At 41.1% G+C, this 20,058-nt stretch overlaps 1 protein-coding gene across 1 annotated transcript; it reads left to right on the top strand.

Moving 5' to 3' along the window:
* Positions 1-1,566: 1,566 nt before the first annotated feature.
* LOC130683470 (leucine-rich repeat-containing protein 37A3-like) lies at positions 1,567-19,286 on the top strand. Its single transcript, XM_057501117.1, has 10 exons — positions 1,567-1,909; positions 4,689-4,760; positions 5,330-5,404; positions 7,336-7,454; positions 9,537-11,116; positions 11,479-11,580; positions 15,502-15,548; positions 16,879-16,927; positions 17,009-17,115; positions 17,225-19,286. The coding sequence occupies exons 1-10, from the start codon at positions 1,890-1,892 to the stop codon at positions 17,346-17,348; spliced, it is 2,295 nt and encodes a 764-aa protein (XP_057357100.1). The 5' UTR covers positions 1,567-1,889; the 3' UTR covers positions 17,349-19,286.
* Positions 19,287-20,058: the final 772 nt, after the last annotated feature.

Below are 20,058 nucleotides of genomic sequence, written 5' to 3'. Positions count from 1 at the left end.
TATCTCGGCAGCACTCTAGGACAAACTTCAGCCTGCTGGAAGATCACTTGGAGGGCTTCTCACAGCCCAAGCACCCACCCCACAGTTACTGATTCAGTTGGTCCCGAGTAGGGCTGAGAATTTACATCTTTGATAAATTCCGAAGTGATGCTGGTATTTGAGAACCACTCATGGAGAGTTAATGTGGTAACTTTGTGCAGGACCGATTAGAAAGGAATGAACCAGAGGCAGGCATACCCTTCAGAAGAGTTAATACGCATCTAGGTGAAAAGTGAGGGATTAAGCCTGAATCAATGGAAATAAGAGAGTCACCTGTAATAGTCAAGAGTGAGTGATTTAAAATAAAAATCCAACACCATGTTGTTGTTTTTTGTTGTCCCAAACTGAAGCAGTTAAATTCATGGAATATTAAAGCAATGGAAACCAAAAGGGAGCTTCTGTTAAAATAATAGAAAGTATAATTCTGAATTAGTTTAAAGTAATTATTAATTAGAGGAGTAACTTCCTTTCAAATTATGTGAAAGACATCTTTTATTTTTTCTGGTGTTGAAATGGCCTAGACAGAATAAAACCAGAAAGGTTTGTAAATGTGAGAATATTCCTTTCAATATTGGAAATTATATATGGAGATAAAAACTTTTGAGCTCCTACTATGGAACTTGATGGGACCACAAAACTTGATCTAATCAGTCCTTCTGCTCTCAGGAAGGATTATCTCAACAATCTCTCAAGATCTATGGTTGTATATTTTATTTATGAAGATAATGAAAGTGAGACTTAGGTGAGGGCAGGGATAGGGGCTCTGGAAGGTTCACATAATAATTTCTAAGGTGTAGAGTTTAGATAAGAGCTACTTATTCAATGTGATTATTCTGACCTCTACTAGTTATCTCTGCTAATTAGATATCTGATAGCTGAGACAATATTTTTCCTTTTCCTTTTTCCTTTTCCTAGAGATTTATCCTGCAATAAAATACTATCTATTGAAAGACGTACATTCGAATCACTACCTTTTCTGCAGTTTATGTGAGTTACAAATACAATTTAATTGTGTTTGGAATTTTTATAAACTTAATTGTAAACCTCTTTGTTATTCATTTTGAAATATTGAAATATTTAAAATGGAGAGCTACTAAAATTATGTGGCCACATCCTTTTTGTGTCTAGGAAACCCTGGTGTAAGAATTATCATATGGATCAGAGTGACTCATTCTAGAGCAGCGGTCCTCAAGTAGGGTAATTTTGTGCCCAGGCGACACTAGGCCATGTCTGGACACATTTTGGTTGTTAGAACTGTAGGTATGCTGCTGGCTTCTGGGGGGCAGAGGCCGGAGATGCTGCTCAACAGCCTGTAGTGCCCAGAACAGCGCCCACAGCAAGGATTATCCAGCCCAGAATGTCTACAGTGCAGTCATGGAACCCTTTTCTAGAGAATTAAGGATCACTTAGACGAGTGTGTTCTGAGTACTTATTCCTTTGTATCTAGCAATACATGTGTAAACATGGAAGTATAAATCTTTATACACATATACTTTATGTATTTTATTCATATTTTCTGTCATAATACCACTGATACCAGGAAAAAACCTCGATGTCAATTACTAATCCATCTTTCTCTTTTTTATAAAACAAGTATACTTGATAGACAATCTTTTTTTTCATACAAATGTTAAAAATAAAACAAATATCTTCCATAGTGAGATTTCTTTAGTGTACGAGGAAGTATTGAGGTTATGCTTCATCATATACAGATTAGAATCCCTGCCAAGGGATAAATGTTCTGAAATAATTTTTTTCTTCTTTTTCTTGTATCTTTTTTTTTCTGTAGAAATCTTGGTTGCAATCTCATTACAGAACTGAGCTTTGGAACATTTCAGGCCTGGCATGGAATGCAGTTCTTACACACATTGTAAGTGAACTAGAAGATGAATAGGTGTAAAAAAAACGATGTGTAAAAACATGATACAGTTACTGGTTAGCAGCGGGTAAGCTCAGTATGAGCTCTGAAAAATTGTGTTAAGATCCATTTTTTTGCGATGAGGAAACGAAGGTACAGAGAGAGGGGCCAGGAGACTTGTCTGAGTCATACATGGCAGGCTCCGCTTTCCTGATCTTTCGCACAGGCAACAACCGCACTCCAGCATGTAACACCCACGCCAGCATTGTCACGGGGATCCACGAACGTGACGCTGTCCATGGTGGGTGGGCCTCACAGTTCCACTTCTGAACCTGTTTCCTGCTCTGGGAACACAGCGCTGAAAGAACTAGGTTTAGCACAAAGTTCTCCAGGGAGCAAATGGTGTCGGTGCTTCCTCAGCCATCAGCTTCTTTTAAATGAAAGGAGTTCTGAAAACTTGCCACAGGGATCTTCTCTCCCAATCACCCAGAAAAATACCTTTCAAACTGTGTTCACCTCTGATGTGAATTATCTGTGAGCAGTAGGAACCTTTGAGGAATGGAAAAAGATGTTTGTGTTAAGCTGTTGTGTGCAAAATAGTCATAAAGAAAATACATTGCTGTAGCCTCATTCCATATACTTTCTTTCCTGACTATCCAATAAGGAATGGGGCTTTTCCTCCCTTTTGCTTGAGTGCTCTGTGACACAGGCAAATCACTGGGTTTCATAGTTTTCAGTGAATGAATCTTGTATTTCTTTGGCTAAATTTTTCCCTAAGACTTATTCTTTGTGATGCTGTTAGACTTGGAATTGTTTTCTCAATTTCATTTTTGGATTGTTCACTGCTAGTGTACAGAAATACAGCTAATTTTTGCTTACTCATTTTGTCTTCCACATCCCTGCTGACCTCATTGATTAGTGCTGATGGTTTTCTTCTAGATTCTCAGGAATATGTCTCATGAGCCTCCAGTTTCCCAGGAATGTGTTGGAGCCTTTCAAAGTCTCTGTGAACATCTCCTCCTTCAGCTTGTCCTTTTAAGCTTTCTGGTTGGACTATTTTTTGTCCACTGCCTCACACACCTACCACATTAAACCATTTACCTGTAATTGTTTTAAAAAATGCCCCCCTGAGGAGAGGCTTTTAGCACTAGGCAGCTCCCAGTCAGGTCAAAGGCAAGCCTTTCAGGTAAGGTCCTCCAGGGAACCACAGACAGTAACACGGAGACAAGTCTTTGGGAAGGAGGCTCTGAAGGACCTCGGGCTGTTTCTCAAAGCTACCCCCGGACAGAGAGCAAAGGTCTAGGAGAAGTTAAAGCAACACAGGTCTCACTGTTTGTAGAGAAATTAATGTTTTTCTTGAATAAATGCTCCCCACATTGCTGTAAGCCCACTGATTAAATATCCAGAGTTCGGAAAAAGCTGGTTTGGCCATTTCTGCTAGCTTTTTGTTGTTGTTGTTGCTTTTATAGGATAAATTTTCAGATGTCCTTACTCCATCATTTTCACTGATTCTCCTGCAACATGGTTTTAAGTCTCTAAAGTCTCAATGACCACAGGCTAATTGGATATTTAAGCATGGGAGATGATTAGGGAAAAGGAATAAGAAGAGAAAATGTAATTCTCATAGAGGTTTCCCAGATGGGTAGATCAAGTTTGAAAAGCTATTTCTGTATTTAGTGCTCTCAAAATTGAGGTTAAAGTAAAAGCTGTCTTAAATCCCTTTCTTCCATACAAGTTAAACCCAGGCTTTGGAACCAGAACTGAGTTCAGACTTCAGTTCTGCTTCTTAGTACTAGCTTGATGATTTAGGACAAGTTATATAACCTCTCTTTACCTCAGTTTCCTCACTTGTAAAATGGGGTAATAATAATAATAATATCTATCACAAGGTTATTGTGAGGATTAAATGTGAAAAGCTGATCACAGATGCCTGACAGCCCAATAGGTATTAGTTGTGATAATATTCTGCAAAATGTACTAATGATTCTTGAGTAGAAGTTAATTTTCAAGAAGATTTTTCCTTCCTGTTTTTTTTTTCCCTTTGGTCTGTTGTTTGTTTTAAAGACTTGAGAAGAAAATCTCAGCATTTTGGAATAAAAGTTTGCATCAGAAATGAATTTGTTCATTTTATTGATGTGTAAGCAAAATGTTATTTATTTATTCAAAAAACTTTTATTAAATACCTCGTAAACATCAGGCACCATGTCAGGCACAGGAGTGACACTGACAGTAAAGTGTGGTCCCTGCCCTCAAGGAGCTGACAATCCAGGAGACTGACAAGTGAACAACAGGTGATTGCGTGCAGTGTAGACAAAGCTGTGACGGGAGCAGGGGTTTTACCATCTCCTCTCAGGTTTACCCCTTTCTCTTTGGATCCAAAAGCAAGGAACTGGTCCTGCTGTCAATGCGTGGTTTAAACTGTGGAACTGTTTTAATTTCCAGAACTGAAAGAAAAGCACCTTGAATTACGGAGGACCTAGGAATACCATTTCCTACAGAGCAAGGGGATTTCCTCCCAGCATAGTCACTTTGTGGGATTCTCAATCTGAAAAGTTTTTGCTTTCCACTTTTTTCTGTGTTTTTCCTCTTTCTCTTCTCCCCTTTATCATCTAGAGACCTATGTAGGTAGTTCCCAAAGTAAGAGTGCTTTACAGATTCTAAGTGTGATTTATAGGTAAAGACAGATAACGAATTTTTTCTTCTAACCTTTAAGTCCTATACCAAAAAAAAGAAAATGAATGTGCAAGTTTCGTGAAATGCAGATAATTTTAATTCCATTGCATTTTTTCAGAAACCTCAGTCATAATCCTCTGACAACGGTTGAAGATTCTTATTTTTTCAAATTGAGAGCATTAAAATATTTGTAAGTATTGCAACAATCTCATGGTTTATGAGATGATTTCTGCTCTTTTACTTTAATCGAAGATTAAGTATTTTGCATTTTGGCTAAAAAAGAATTTTAACTTTACCTGGGTTATTGAAATAAGAGTTTTGGGCAAAGAAAAGATTAAGAAAGAATGTACATGTGCAAGACAAGCTATCAGTCAAAGAGAGTGGTGCTGAAGAACGCACATAGATATGGAATGTGTAGATGCATGTAGAAATATAATTTGTCCGAGAAAGCAAAGAGGAATAAGGTGTATTTAAAAAGATAATAATAATCTAGAGTGGTAGGTACAGGTGAGAATGAGAAGCAGGGTGATGACAAAAAAGATCGTAGTGTTCAGGGCCAAGGTCGTTAATTTGATGATGCAAATAAATTTAAATTTCTTCAGTAATTTCTCTCTGGAATTATCATGTGTGGCAGGTAAACTCGAGCTGGCTACACAGAGAAGCCAAAACTGAAGTAATAATGTGTCATTAAGTATTTTTTTAAGTATAGGGCTTTTGTCTTTGGGTTCGTATCATAAACATTTGTGCTTTTTCCTTCAGAGACATGGGAAAAACCCAAGTGACACTTAAAACAGTTGAGAGCATCGTCATGATGAGCCCCAAGTTAGAAAAACTGTAAGTTGATTTTTCTTATATTTATTTTCTCTTAGTTGATTTTTTAAAGTTTCATTATTTTATTGAGTCAGGCTTATTGAAGTATGATTTTCATGTAACAAAATTGGCTTTCTAAGTGTACAGTTTGATGAATTTTAACAAATGTATAATTATGTAACCACCACCATTTGAAATGCAGAACTCGTGTTGTCTCCAAAAAGGCCCCTCATGGCCGTTTGCAGGCAAACCCCTCCTCCCACCACCAGCCCCTGGCCACCACCAGTCTGATTTTCATCCCTGCAGTGTTTGCCTTTTCCAGAAGGTCTTATCAGTGAACTCATATCGCATGTAACCTTTTGTGTTTGGCTCTTTTGACTTAGCATAATCTTTTTGAGAGTCATCCGTATTGTCACAGCTGTCCCTCCTTTTTACTGCTGAGTAGAGTTCCATAACAGTCATCAATTAACGAACATTTGAGTTGTTTCTAGTTTTGGCTATAAAAAGCTATGATAAACGTTCACATGCAGGTCTTTGTGCTGGGTATGTATTTAACTTCTGAAGAAACTGCTAAGCTGTTTTCTAAAGTAGCTGCACCATTTTACATTCCAGAAAGCAGTCCATGAGAGTTGGCTGTTGCTCCACATCTTCACCTGATCCTTATAGTCAGTGTTTTACAAATGTTAGCCTTTCTTGGAGGTGTGTGGTTGTGTCTCATTGTGGTTTTAATTTGCATTTCTCTAATAGATCTCTAATCTCTGATGATGTTGTCTATACATGTGCAGACATCTTCTTTAATGTCATGTCTGTTCAAATCTATTTTTTAATTGGATATTTATCTTACTGTTGAGTTTTAAGAGTGCTTTATATATGCTGGAAAAAGTCCTTTCTCTCAGATATGTGTTTAGCAAATATCCTCTCTCAGGTTATAGCTTGTCTTCAGTCTATTAAAAGTATCTCTGAAGACCAGACGTCTTTAATCTTTGAATTTTGATTAGCTCTGGTTTTTCTTACAGGTTTGTGCCTTTTTTGTGTCTTACCTAAGAAATCTTTGTCTGGGAACCCATTGCCAGTCCAAAGTCGCAAAGAATTTTTTCTCTTTTTTTTTCTTTCAATCAGTTGAATACTTGTTGGTTAATTAATTTAGGTCTATCTATGATCCATTTTTATTAGTTCCTTTTCACATATAATGTGAGGTAAGGGTCAAATTTCATTTTTTATCTTTGCAGTTTAAAAAATGTTTCTGTAGGGCTTTCTGACAATTTATTACAAAACTTACTGCACTGTAAATTGTGCCATACCCCTCCAATATGGAAAGCTAACAGAAATTTGGTATTATGCTAACTGATGGCCTTGCACAAGATTAGTACGGGAAAGGGCCCTGCATTTAGCAGTCTGCTCTCGCCATTTTTGTCAGGTCAGCTGAGAAATGACTGTCTTCCCCTCACCGTCAGATCTACTGGCCACTGCTCTAGCCTCGTCTTCATCAATGTCCCACAGCGTCTGCCAGTCAGTCTGTCTCTTGTCAGCTACATGCCTTCCTCTCTGGGTATCCAAATAATTTCCCTATATACTTAAAATACTAATAGCACACTGAAGAAATTCCTATGCATAATGTTATCTAATGAAGAGTTGATATTCAGATTTCCTCAGTTGTCTCAATTATATCATTTATTTCTAACAGATCAGTGTCACCCAGTTCTAATCCCTATCACCTTCATTCTAGGCCTACGATACCCACTTCCATTCTTACCCTACTGTTAGGCATCTCTGTCCTCCTGTTGCTTACAGTATTCAAGAACAGCGGTTGGCCAGCTCATCCCTACCCAACTTCACAGGCCATATGTTCCAAGAACTCCTTTTGCACAGCCCTGTGGGTGGCCTGGGCCTGCCTCTTCTACCTAGTCAAGTAACTCCTTTCCCACTGATTTAATTCTCCGTGTTTCAATTTATAGGATTTTACCAATCCATATGACCTGCTGCCTCTGCCAATTTAAAAGTAATATTGAGGTTTTCTATAATACAGTCAAGCTGCATTGTGACAGTGAATGTCTGACAAACATCGCATATTGTGGTGAGTTACCATTACCCTATGATGTTTTTATTAATGTTTTAACTATTAATTTTTAAACTAATGGTGTTAATTGCATTATTTTTATCAATTCATTAAGAGTTCAACTCCCTACATTTCTAAGAACTACTCCTTTGCTAAAAGTCAGATTCTCAGTTAACTTATTAAGCTAACAGTGACAGTGATCCACATACTTAAAGGAACAAGAGAAAGGAATGGAAGGGGAAAGAATGAACATTAGTGGCCACATCCTGTGTACTGTGCTCTCTGCCTGGTGCTTAACCCCTGAATGAGAACTTACTCACACAAGTATTACAGTTCACAATCTGATTTTATATGCATTAGGTCTCACGTGCCCTTTGTCTTGTAGGACAAGTATAGATATATTTTTGTTTATTTTGTTTTTGCAATTTTTATAGAGGAGTACAAGTAGTGCTATTTTATGAAAGTTTTCTTTGGAACCTGAGAGTTTCTGGTTCTATAACCAGAAGCTGCTCTCAGCCCACTTAATGGATGGGAAGGCTCTTCTGTTCTTAGACTGTCCAACTCTAAATTTGCTCTGAACTGAAGCCTTTCTATCCCCAAAAACACTCAGGTGCTTTTAAGTATTTTTCTATGTAGTAGGTTTTCTTGGCAGTAATGAGATGACTTCCAAAATATGCTTTCATGCTCAGATAGCTTGAATACAGGTCTCTGGGGCACATCATAAAATGATCTGGGGCACATCACAAATAATACTTTGCTTCTTCTATAAATACAATGTTGCTTATTTAAAATAAAAAATTTTTTTGCCAGTTATATCATTCCCTTCTCCCACTAAAGGTGGGCAAAACAGGCATTTTCATTCTACTTCTATAGGTGAGGAAAAATGAGATCCAAGTGTTATATATTGTAGCCTAGTGCTCAGGTCTGCTAGCCTCGGTTTGGGGCTCTCTGCAGGCCCATGCTCCTCCTTCCTCACGACCCTTACCTCCTCCTCTGACCCTCACCACCACCACCAAAAATACTTGTAATTCTGGAAAATAAACCCAGCTGGCCAGTGAACTTGTGCAGGTGCCCTTGGCCTTCACGTAGTCAGAAGCTTTGGATGGTTCCCCAAGTAAAGCTGGAAATACTAGAAATGAAATTAAATGAAAGCAAAGCAGGCATCTGAAAAAATTTTGTTTTTTCCCTTTTGCATTTTAGGACCTCAAGTATTGTTCCATTGATTAATTGAATGTTCCACATTGATATAACAACCTGACAGCTCTCTTAACCCACACCCCAGATCCCTGCTCAAATTTAAGCAAAGAGCCAGGGTAGACATGGTGTTTTTTAGTTTTTGTTTTTTCCCCCTGTATAGAGCCTTCTCTTATGGGGGCTGGGATATATGGAAGCAGGGACCAAGCAAAGGAATAGGTGCATAGGTGGAGAAGGGCATATGTAGAAGAGAACTTGTTTGCAGTGGGTGGTGGGGTGCTCATCTGTGATGGTAGCAAGAACAGGAACACACTGCAGAGGTGGAGAGAGAAAGCTGCACACTCCCCTTCCATCTGAAGCGTTACAGGATGGGGTATGTGAATGTGAGGAGTCACTGTTAGATCTGCAGAGAATCTAGCTGAGGGCGAGTATTTGTCTTCCAGCGTTGGCTTTTCTTGAGCACGGGACAATTGGCCGTTGGGGACCAATGGAATAATCCTGCACGTAGTACTGTATTTTGCACTATGGAGTGTTCCTAGCAGGAAACGGCTCTTTCAAAAGACATATTCCTCTCGTTTTGTTGTTGCCGACCATAGGTTTAAGTTTGTATTTATTTTTCTCCAAATCGAACCTCAAATGTTTGTGATTCCTGATCTGTTTGAGTGAGATATATGGCTGTGGACTGACAAAAAGCTGTCTCATCAGTCTTTCATTATCAAAAGCAGTCTCTCCTTTTTTTAAAATTGAGGTATCATTGATATACAATCTTATGAAGGTTTCACATGATCAACATTGTGGTTCTGACATTCACCCATACTATCAAGTTCCCTCTGCCCACCCCCAACCCCATTGCAGTCACTGTCCATCAGCGTAGTAAGATGAACAGCAATCTCTTCTTTCTGACAGATGACGGAACATCTATAGGGGACCCAGAAGGGTCGTTCATGAAGGCTTTACAATCCCGGAAGAAGAGTAGCAGCCCTGAGCTGACTATCGAGCCAGAGAAGGCCGCCGCAGACAAAAATGCCATCAGTTTGTCAGCCTTCAAAAGTGAGCAAGAAGACTTTAGCAAGGAAAGTGCACTTAGCTACATATCATCTTATTTCTCTGGACAGATGGAAGGTGCAGAATCAGCATTATTACAATTCATTAAAACTTACAAACTTCTTTCAAACTTACAAGGAGTAGATGAGCCTGTGGGGCATTTGCGAAACAACGCAGAGAACACTTCTCTTCCACCTGGATCCAGCATTTCAGCTGACAAAAATAAACAGAAAATAATCTCTGTTCTGGAAGATATCATAGATGCCATGCCTCTATGTTCCAAACTTCTGAGTCCCAGATTTCACTCCCAAATCTCCACCAAAACATTGGAAACTGCCCTATTACAAGAAAACAGCCCACCAGAGATTCAGAGAGTAGGGAGGAGGCCGGGGCCTTTGAAGGTGGTCATCAAGGGCCCAAAGGGCATTCGGGAGAGGCGACGCAGACAAATGAGGAAGGCTGGCATCGACGGGAAGCAGAGGGCCCAGCTCCTTGCGGAGAGCACGGCCGAGGAAAAAGGCATCACGACCCCATCCCCAAGGGCGCCGGAGCAGCCTCATGTGGAGCAGCCCCCCAGGGAGACCGCAGGAAGCTCCTTCAACCCAGAGTCTTCATTCCGAGGGGAACAGGAGGCAGCCGTCCCTTCTGTCCAGTACTTGATGGGCAGGCCTCCTGCTTCCGATACTCCAAAATCTCTACCTGAGATTAAACCAAAATCAAAAGACCTAGCTGACAGTATTTTTGTTTTAGAAGCTGCAAGTGCTAGAATGAGAAATATGAAGGCTTCTGAACCAACCTCACACTTAAGAGAAAAGTACCTCTTTCCTGAATCTTTGCGGCAGGCGGGCCACAAAATCCTCAAGGCCAAAATGAGTAGACAGTTCAGCAGTAAAGGTTCACAGAATAGCCCGATGGTTGTGAACAAGCCTCCACTCACTGCAATGAGCCTTATAAACTCCCCTTCACAAGAGGCTTTTTCATCGTCAGAACTGACTTTTCAGAAAAATCATTTTCCAGATTTATTTTCTCTTTTGGATCCAACTCTCAAACTGACCGCAGAAGCACAACAGGAACACGACAATGTGGGCGCTGACTTACCCTCCACATCCACAGCCTTCCCTTTCCCAGGGAGCTCATCTCCAGGTGACCACCCCGAAGCTCAGCTAAACGAGCAGCTGCGGTCCCTCATCACCGACAGCGATGTGAGAAGGCTCATTTCTCGTGTTTGCTGGACTTTGAAAACGGGCTGCTCGGAGACCCACCTGAAACCAGCCTGTGCCAAGCTCATCTTCCAAACCGGCCTCCTGATGAAGCTTCTCAGCGAGCAGCAAGAAGCAACGGAGCCCAGGGCAGACTGGGATACAGACCAGAGGGAAACAGAAAACTACATCCACGAGAGTCCAGAAGCCCAGAGTGAACAGGAAGAGCAGGAGATCCATGAGGTGAGGATAACTCCCAAAACATGGCCCCCAGCCTGTTGGTCAGTTTGGGACATGGCATTGAAGCACCCCGGCAGGAAGACCACGGCCCCTAGTCGGTGTCTTGTCCTGGCCTGGGCCTTTGGGGAAGACAGGGATCTCCCACTGTGCTCATGTAGAGAATGATGCCACAACTGCTGGGGTAGGCGAGGAGGGGACCTAACACCCAAGGGAAACCAAGAAAATGCTGATTTATCATTAGCATTAGATTTGGTATGTTCTTGAAAAACATTTACACTGCTTGAATGAAATAATGAGATGTTATAAGAGCTTTTATCCTTTCCACCTCTTTGTTTTTGAAAAGTCTTTTTCCATTATTTATTCAGGTCCCGAAAGTTCTGGTGCATGGGTATCGAATCGAAGTCATCTTGGCATTGTCAGTGACAGGAGCAGTGCTGGTGTTGATTATAGCTTTCTGTCTCACTAAGGTAAGGACAATTAATTCAGGCTTCCAGAGGATAGTCTGTCTTTAGATTCAGAGTCCACAAACTGAAAATCAAAGCCTCTCTCTCACCTCTTACTACTTGATATTCCTTTTTAGTAACCAGGACCGACATATGCTTTATTCTCTTCCTGCAAAGTATATGCCAGATACTTTTAAAGGAACCCCCCTCGCCGGCGATCTCTGTGGAACTGACACCAGATAATGAGCCATTAGACTGTTTTGAGAGGTTTAAGAAGGCCAGAGTTGACATGACGGTAAAATATCTTCAACTCAAAACTAAGTCGATTTGACATCAGTCATTCCCTTTCTACCACTGATTTCTTTCCTTGTTGACTGGAATTATGAGGGATGTGTAATCTCCACCCTCATGAGCGATCAGTCACCCTGGAAGAAAGGACACGGCTAAAAGATAAAAGTGTGATCTTGTTGATTCACTAGATTTACTTAGCAACTTTCTTCCCCATCACGTAAGGCATTGTGGAAATAGGTTCAGTCAGATCACTGCAGCCAAAAGCCCGTGTCAGGGTTTCTAAAGCACTTGGTATTGACGGTCCTTCTGGAGCTGGCTTGCCTGCCTGCCTTTTGTGCAATAACGGAATGGTTTGTTACTTTTCCCAACAGGCAGGGCTGACAACAACAGAGTGATTTAATTAGCCGGTAATCCTGACTCTACCTGACGAACCCAACCTCATTTCCTATATGTACCTTTTCTACTGTCGCGGCAGCCCACTTTTCAGCCAGAGCAGCTCCCCAGGAAGCCCAGTCACATGCCCGTTCCTACTTTTGTCTGTTCCTTTGCCCATTTAAAATTCCCTTGTTTCGCCTTGTAGAAGTCCCTTGGGTCTCTGAAAGCCAACTCAAGTTCATGTTTCTTCATGAACCCTTGCCTAAATACTCCAGTCCTCCTGGTCCTAGTCCTTCTGTGAGACTTGTTAACATTTCTTAGAGGCCATGGTGAGGCATTCCTCTCCCCTGCAATGTTAATACGATAAGCAATTTTTTAAACGGCAGCTCCTCAAGAGAGAAACACCAAGGTCAACACATGGTGGAGCAGAGCAGAGATAGTTATTTTTATAGGGTTATAACAATTTATTTTCTTTACTGATCAGAACACAAATGTTGAAATATTTTTTCATAAACATGGAAACATTTAAGTGAACTAAATATTTGAAAGTGCACTTCTCCCTTTGGTACAATAATATAATCATTCAGTCTAGGGCAATAGAAAGCAAACAAGACCACAGCCTTGAGGTCAAAACTTCAGAGTAGAGATATTTAAGGACCAAATGGCTTCCTGGCCTATCTGTCTTGAGTAAAATCTGACTGGATGGATGAACTGCTAAGGAGAAACTTGTATCTGCAGGTCGCTTGGTCAGGTTGCTTTAGTGTGCCACAGAGGCCTCTCTCTGGTTGTGTAGACACAGCTAGTCTGTGTGTGGAACAGATATATTTCTCACTGTCAAGTCATACTCTGGCATTCTGACTCTTTATCAATCCTGTGATACTAATCAGTTGAGATTGCACTGAGTGAGTTCTCTCTTGGAGAGTCTCTGAGCCTAGGAGACTGGTAACCAGCATGGGGTCAGCTTGCCAAGGCCTCTGGGAAGGGAGTCATTGGCCATTGCCCAGGCAGTGACCGCTGTACCCCAGTTGGCAGAAGTCCTTTTGCTGTTTTGGAATTCATATAAGCTTCCATAGTGCTTTTAATGTCCATGTAGTTTAACCTTGCATTTATATATATGTCAGTATATATATGGTTTCATTGTTTCTTCTCCTCACTTAGATGATAAGCTTTTTGAGGACAGAGACCATGCAATGTTTTTCCTGTGGTAGACAATAATGGTGTTCAAGGGGGAAAGAGGAGGCAATGTCAGTTCCACAGTAAGGAACAATGCCACCTAACAATGATCTGAAGTAGCCTACGGAGTCCAGCAATAGACCGACCCGTGTGTTCCTAGGACTTTTGAAATGTCACCTTTTAATATTCTCATCGGTGGAAGAATTTAAATAAATGGTAATAGAACAGCTCCCTAACTATATGGGGAGGAGGGAGAAATAACAGCAGATCTCTATTTATCACCTTAAATAAACATATTTCAACAAAAAGAAAAGAAGAATCCATGAAAGTATTAGAAAAAAAATAGAAGCCATAGCAATATTTTTATATCTTGTGGTGGGAAAGAGCCTTCTAAGCCTGAGATGACAAGCAGATGTCTTTGATAGATTTGATCACCTTGCCTGCGACACCATTCGTAAACAGTACTGATTTATGCCAAACTTCAGACTACGTCTGCCATACATTTTCTGATTTAATTCCCACACTCCTGGGAGGATGGTATCACCGTGTCTCTTTCACAAAGGAGATCAACTTAAGGCTCCAAACAAAGGTAGAACCCAGTGGTGCTGAACTGCAACGTCTGTGCTCCTTCACCCACTGTTGTTTTTCCTCCTTGAAGATAAAAACCCTGAGAAATATTTGAAACATTGAAGTTCAGTGAAAGCCACTGAAAGGATTAGTATATTTAATGTAAAAGTTTTCTAAATCAAGGGGAAAAGACAAATGATCCAGGGGAGAGAAGGACAATGGCAAGAGCAGGAGGCGTGCCGGCCCCGCCGCCAGTCCCTCCGCAGGGCCCGGTGGGCGCAGGTTTGCAGGAAGGCCTCTGCCACCTGACGGTATAAAAACAGTGTCTGATATTTTCTTCTGGTTAACATGTGTTGTTGCATTTTTTACTCCATCTAGAATTTGTTTTATTTGCTGTTCAGTGAGGTTGAGGCAGAGAATCTAACTTTTTCTCCCACATGAAGATCCAATTGTTTTAAAATCCTGTATTGAATGCTTCATTTCTTCTTCACTGATCAAAAATACTGTCTGTATCTGGACTCTGTTCTGTTGATCCAGTTACTTTTCTTGTACTAGTAACACACTATTTAATTCCAGGTGCTTAATAACTTATTTTGACATCTGATAGAGTGAGCTCCTGCCCTTTGATCTTCTTCATACATTTCATAGCTTTTCCTTCATATTTTCTAATATTTTCCAGAAAAATACTAGCTGGCTAGATTTTAATTTAAAAATTATCATGGGATTTGAATAAGATTGCTTTATATTAGTAGGTAAATTTGAGGAGAACTTATATCTTTACAACAATTTAGGAATGTGGTATCTCGGGTCATGTATTCATGTCTTCTTAAAGTCCTCCAGAAGAGTTTTAATGTTTTCATCACATAGGTCTTAGACGTTTTTTGTTAAGTTTACCCTGAGGTACTTTATGCATTTTTGCTGATGTAAATGGGGTTTTCTTCCATTTTAAAATTAGTTATCCATGGTATATAGGAATGCTTTTGAGGTTTGTATATTGATCTCTTGATTTTGTATCTTAGTGAATTCTCATATTATTTCCAATAAAATTTTAGTTGATCCTCTTGGGCTTTTTAGGTAATTCATCGCTTCAAATGCAAATATGTTTGTCTCTTCCTTTACAATACTTCACTTTTCCTATCACATTGATTAGGACCTCCTCAACAATAATGAAAGTCGCAGTAATAATAAGCACCCTACTCTTGTTCTTTTCTTTTTTCCACTCTTGTTCTTGAATTTAAAACAGTGATGCTGTTTAGGATCCTTGTGGATAATTTCTGTTCCTAGTTCCAAGAGTTTTTATTAGGGATTATCTGTTGAATGTTATCTAAAACAATCAGTGAAATATATTGCAAGCTACCTGCACGATCTCAAGTTAGGTACTGTGGAGGAGTCCAAGGACAGTTAAATAGAACAGAATTCCTGTCCCCAAAACCGTTATCATCCCACTGGTAGATGAGATTTAAAATAAAAAGATGAATAAAGATTTGGAAATAGTGGTCATCATGATAGATAATCATATCATGTTTTCTTTCAAAACAGATGTGCTCCCGTAGAAGAGCAGCGCTGGATGAAGAAGGAGGCTCAGGGTAAATATTGATCTGGCTGTGTCAAAGTAGAATTTTAGAACTAGAGGAAAGCTTAGAACTCATCTGTTTCAATCACGTCATTTCACGGTGAGGAAACCATCAAAGGCAGGAAGAGTACTTACCCTACTGCCTCTCAGAAGCAGCTCCCCAGCCAAAGCTGAGTTAGAATGCGACTGGCACAGACGCATCTGCTGTCACGAGGCCTGGAAGGAAAGCGACTGGAGGGGGAAAGGTTTTGGTTGTACCTCTTCCTGCTGGGGGTGGACATGAGGCCTGGCCAGAGGACTGCTCAGAGGCTCTGGGGAAAGGGCAGAGAAGGCCACGTGGTCCTGGATGCTAGTCTCCTTCAAAGCTGATGGAAGGTCGAATATATGAGCCCTTCCTGTCAATCATCCCTTTGCATCCTACTGGCTTTAGGGTCCCCAGTGTCTGTTGCCTTTAACCAAACCTCACAGAATTTTAACTGGGAGAAACCTTGGTCAGGAGTTTATCTCTACTTCTTACAATAAAGAAATGGAGAAGGAGAAAAGGAAATGATCTTGCCCCATGGTCATTCTGAGAGTGAATTGCAGGAAGAAGACGGTTCCTTCCCACTGGGGACTTCTCCACTGGTCATTGTGCTTGGGCTGTGAGCTCCATTTTATGACATGACCCACTACACGTACCATACAGGCATAAGTAGTTTCTAAAACAAACTTATTATGCACTCTGATTTTCTTCTATTCCATTTGTACTCAAAAGAATATTTTGTGTTTCACTGCTGGCCATGACCTTTAAGCTGATTTCACAACCCATTCACTTGTCAGTGAGAGTCTGACACGTGAAAGTTAGTGAGCTAGTTGGACTCAGCAATAAGTTGGTGTGATTCAACCTGTAGGAGAAAGCAGTAGGGAAACGGAAGCACCTTCTCCCCCACCCACCAGCAAGTGACACATGTGGGACTGAGTCCAAAGGATACTGGTGTAAAATGCCTCTGGAGAGAGTGAAACGCTTCTGCCCGGTGTGCTTGAGCAGTTCGCTTACTGCACAAGGGCACTTGGCCAGTGGCCAAGAAGGTGAGTGGGGCTGAAATCCTGCCTACACTCCATGCCAAGCCACATACAAAGGTCTCCCCAGGGACACTGTGGGGCTATAAGGGACAGATACGGAGAAGTTCTGAAGCTCAGCATGCATGGAATGATTTTCAGGATCCCAGGTCTGTAGTGATTTTGCTTGTGGTGATGGACTGAGGTACCCATTTGGTCCTAATAAGTCAGAGATACACATTGTGAGAGACATGAAAAATAGCATGAATCACTAATTATTATCTGTGTGTGTGTTTTCCTCTAAGGGGCTTCTTTCCACTTCCTGATAAACCCTCAGAAGAGCGTAAGAATCAGGTAAATTTGAGGAGGATCAAGTACTGTGCTGGAGAAAGCAGGGGATGAATGGAATTAATGCCTCCTTTCTATTTTTTTTAGAAGGCCTTTTCCTGGAGAAGGCGGCTTTGGCTCAGGAATATGTACAGAACCGTCAGTCCCTCACATGAGAAAAACCTGACGCAGAAGCTACTTGAGAGGGATGGAAGGTAAAAGATTAGGGATAATTTAAAATTCTTACCTAAAATGAGGTAATAACAAAAAGTTTTACTATTCCTTTTAAGAGTAAAAGATTTGGCATTATTCTTCTTGTCCCAGGGAGCTCAGGGAAGTCGTAATAGAGAGGAATGTGACTTCAGGGTCGGGTGACAAAGGGAAGGGAGCGAAGCGCAAGATACCGGCACAGAGGAAGCCCCAGCCTGCCCCGGTCCACCTACAATAAAATGTATAATTCTCTCTCCTTGAAATGTGTAAGCTCATAACCAATCCTGGCCGTCTGGTAAGGAATTAAAGTATAAATTCTTAAATACTTACGTGCAAATAACAGGTGCCATAGGCATGAACAGCAGGGCTGCGGCCAGAATCCCTCGCTGCAGCCACTCCTTCTGCAGAGGTAATGCGGGCAAAGAAGGACAAATGACGTGTCCCTCCCTCATTTCACCAATATCATCAGTTCCTGGAAACTGGGAAACATATCATCCTCGAGGAGTGTAGATTATTAAGTCAAGGAAGTTTCTTCTGGGGCTCTCTCTCCCCTGGTTCATCAAGTACCAGTTCTTTACAACCTCCTGACCTCTGACCCACAGAGTATTGCCCACTTCTGGCCCCTCTCACAGGGTCCTTTGGAGGCCAACATGCAGCCTGTACATCTGCCGCCACAGAGGAGGAAAGAATGGCTTCCACCTCCTTTCTACCCTTCGGATTTCACACAAGTAAATTTTATTGGTGGAACCCTGCTGTCAAGGGAATCTGTGAAATGTTCCCGGGCTTCCAGCACCTGCAGAGAAGGCGGTAGAGATTGGTGTCAAGAGCCAACCAGTGCCACTCAGCATCCTCCATATTGCAGACACGGTGAGAAACCCCGCCTGTACTCGCAGGGATCATAGCATCCTTTTTCTTTGGAGGCTTAATGGGTGTTCCAGTCTTGGTAAAAGTCAGAAACCTGAAAGGTGTCATTCTAGCTGGAAAAGAGATGAGGTGCTGGATGCTGGTGACATGCACTTATCCCCGAGGTGACTGGAGAAACACTTTGAGTTTGTGAAAAATAAACTTTTTTCAGGAGTTATCCTGAAAGATAATAACGTAAAATAAGTAAAAGGCTAATAACAGACACCTTCCCTTGTCAAAAACAAACAAATCAGAGACTATTTTATGCTGTAAGGACAAATTTCAATCAGTGTTATACTATTGCAATGGTATGGGGGAAAGAGTCCATCATGAGCTGAACTCAAGTGGGATTTGCACAGAGGTGGTATTTTAAAAGGGACTGAGAGCACAGGCCAAGGTTGAACTGAGAAGAGGGCACAGAGCAGCCAGGCTAGACTCTGTTCAAGGAGCGTGTGTCACCTTCCAAACCCACAGACCCACTACAGCCTAACACATCTTTTTCCGTACCTCAAAGGTTCCTACTGCCCACAGATAATTCACTTCAGAGGTATATACTTTTTGAAAAATGATTTTCTGGGTTCCTGGGAAGAGAAGAGCCCTGTGGCACGGTTTACAAGGTGTATGAGTGTGTATACAAGCATTTACGGGGTGTGTACCTCCTCACTCCTCCTGATGCGACTGTTTCTTCCGGCCCCTCAGTGGTACCTCCTGGCCAGAGAAGGCCGGTGGTACATACACACATGGCTGAAAACATACTTCTGGCCCTTCTTGTATGTATACTGGCTAGTGGCTGCTCCTCCCTCTCCTGAGCCTTCTGAGAATCCAAGTTCTGCTTCTGAAGTGAGCCTATTTGCTCTCTCACCCCTGCTTATGAACCCAGTGAAGTACGTCACAGACAAATGCAGGTTCGGGTGGCAATAAAGCTGTCTGGAGCCTGATGGCTTAGTCTTGGTCCATAAGACACATCAAACTCCTCTTAATGTGGGCCTATAGAAATGAAGGTTTCAAGACTCATGTTTTTCCCTGATTATCTTCTGGCTGAGCTCTGCTCCTACATACACCATCATAATTGGGAACAATATTTCCAGACATGGTAGTCAAGAATTAGATTACCAATCCCTATGTTTATGGGCAACTGATTTTCAATATGGGCACCAAGACATTTCAATGGGGAAAAATTAGTCTTTTCAACAAATGGTGCCGGAATAAGTGAATAGTCCCACGCAAAACAATGAAGTTGAGCCCCAACCTCACACCATATAAGAAAAGTTAATTCAAAATGTGTCCAAGACCTACAGGAAAGAGCTAAAGCTAAAACTCTTGGGAACAGGTGCAAATCCTCATGTCTTTGGCTCAGACAATGGTTTCTTAGATATGACATCTAATGCCTAAGCAACCAATAAAAAATAGACAAGGTGGACTTCATTAAAATAAAATCTTTTGTGCTTCAAAGGGCTACTATCAAGAAAGTGAACAGACAAATCCATTTCCTATTCTAATAGGAAAAATATTTGCAAACCGTAGCATGTACCTGATAAGGGTCTAGTATCCAGGATACATAGAGCTCTTACAACTCAGTAACTAAAAAAGGCAAATAACCCAGTCTAAAAATGGGCAAAGGATTTGGAGACATTTCTCCAAAGATATACAAATGGCCAATTAGTACATGAAAAGATGCTCAATGTCATTAGATAGTAGTGAAATAGAAAACCATAGGGAGATACTACTTTACACTGAGTAGGATGACTGTAATTAAAAAAAAAAAAGACTAGCAAGTGTTGACAAAGATGTGGAGAAACTGGAATGCTTACACATGGCTGGTGGAAATGTAAAATGGTGCAGCCCCTGTGGAAAACAGTTTGGTAGTTCCTCAAAAAGTTAAACACAGAGTTACCATGTGACTCGTGTATGTATGTGTGTACCCAAGAGAATTGAAAACATGTCCACACAAAAGCCTGTACCTGAATGTTCATAGCCACATTATTCATAATAGCCAAAGAACGAGAGAAAAAATGCCTATTAACAGGTGAATAGATAAATTGTGG

This window comes from Manis pentadactyla, chromosome 4, assembly GCF_030020395.1.
Source record: "Manis pentadactyla isolate mManPen7 chromosome 4, mManPen7.hap1, whole genome shotgun sequence".
Lineage (NCBI taxonomy): Eukaryota > Metazoa > Chordata > Mammalia > Pholidota > Manidae > Manis > Manis pentadactyla.
Note: the sequence above shows the minus strand (reverse complement) of the source record. Positions and strands in the feature narration are given on the sequence as shown.

Bases quoted from the DNA above. Each gene is read 5' to 3' on its own strand.
- LOC130683470 (XM_057501117.1), top strand. From the start codon at position 1,890: ATGCAGTTCTTACACACATT. The intron at 7,455-9,536 runs GTGAGTTACCAT...TCTTTCTGACAG, and splicing joins GACAAACATCGCATATTGTG to ATGACGGAACATCTATAGGG. The intron at 15,549-16,878 runs GTAAATATTGAT...TTTTCCTCTAAG, and splicing joins GATGAAGAAGGAGGCTCAGG to GGGCTTCTTTCCACTTCCTG.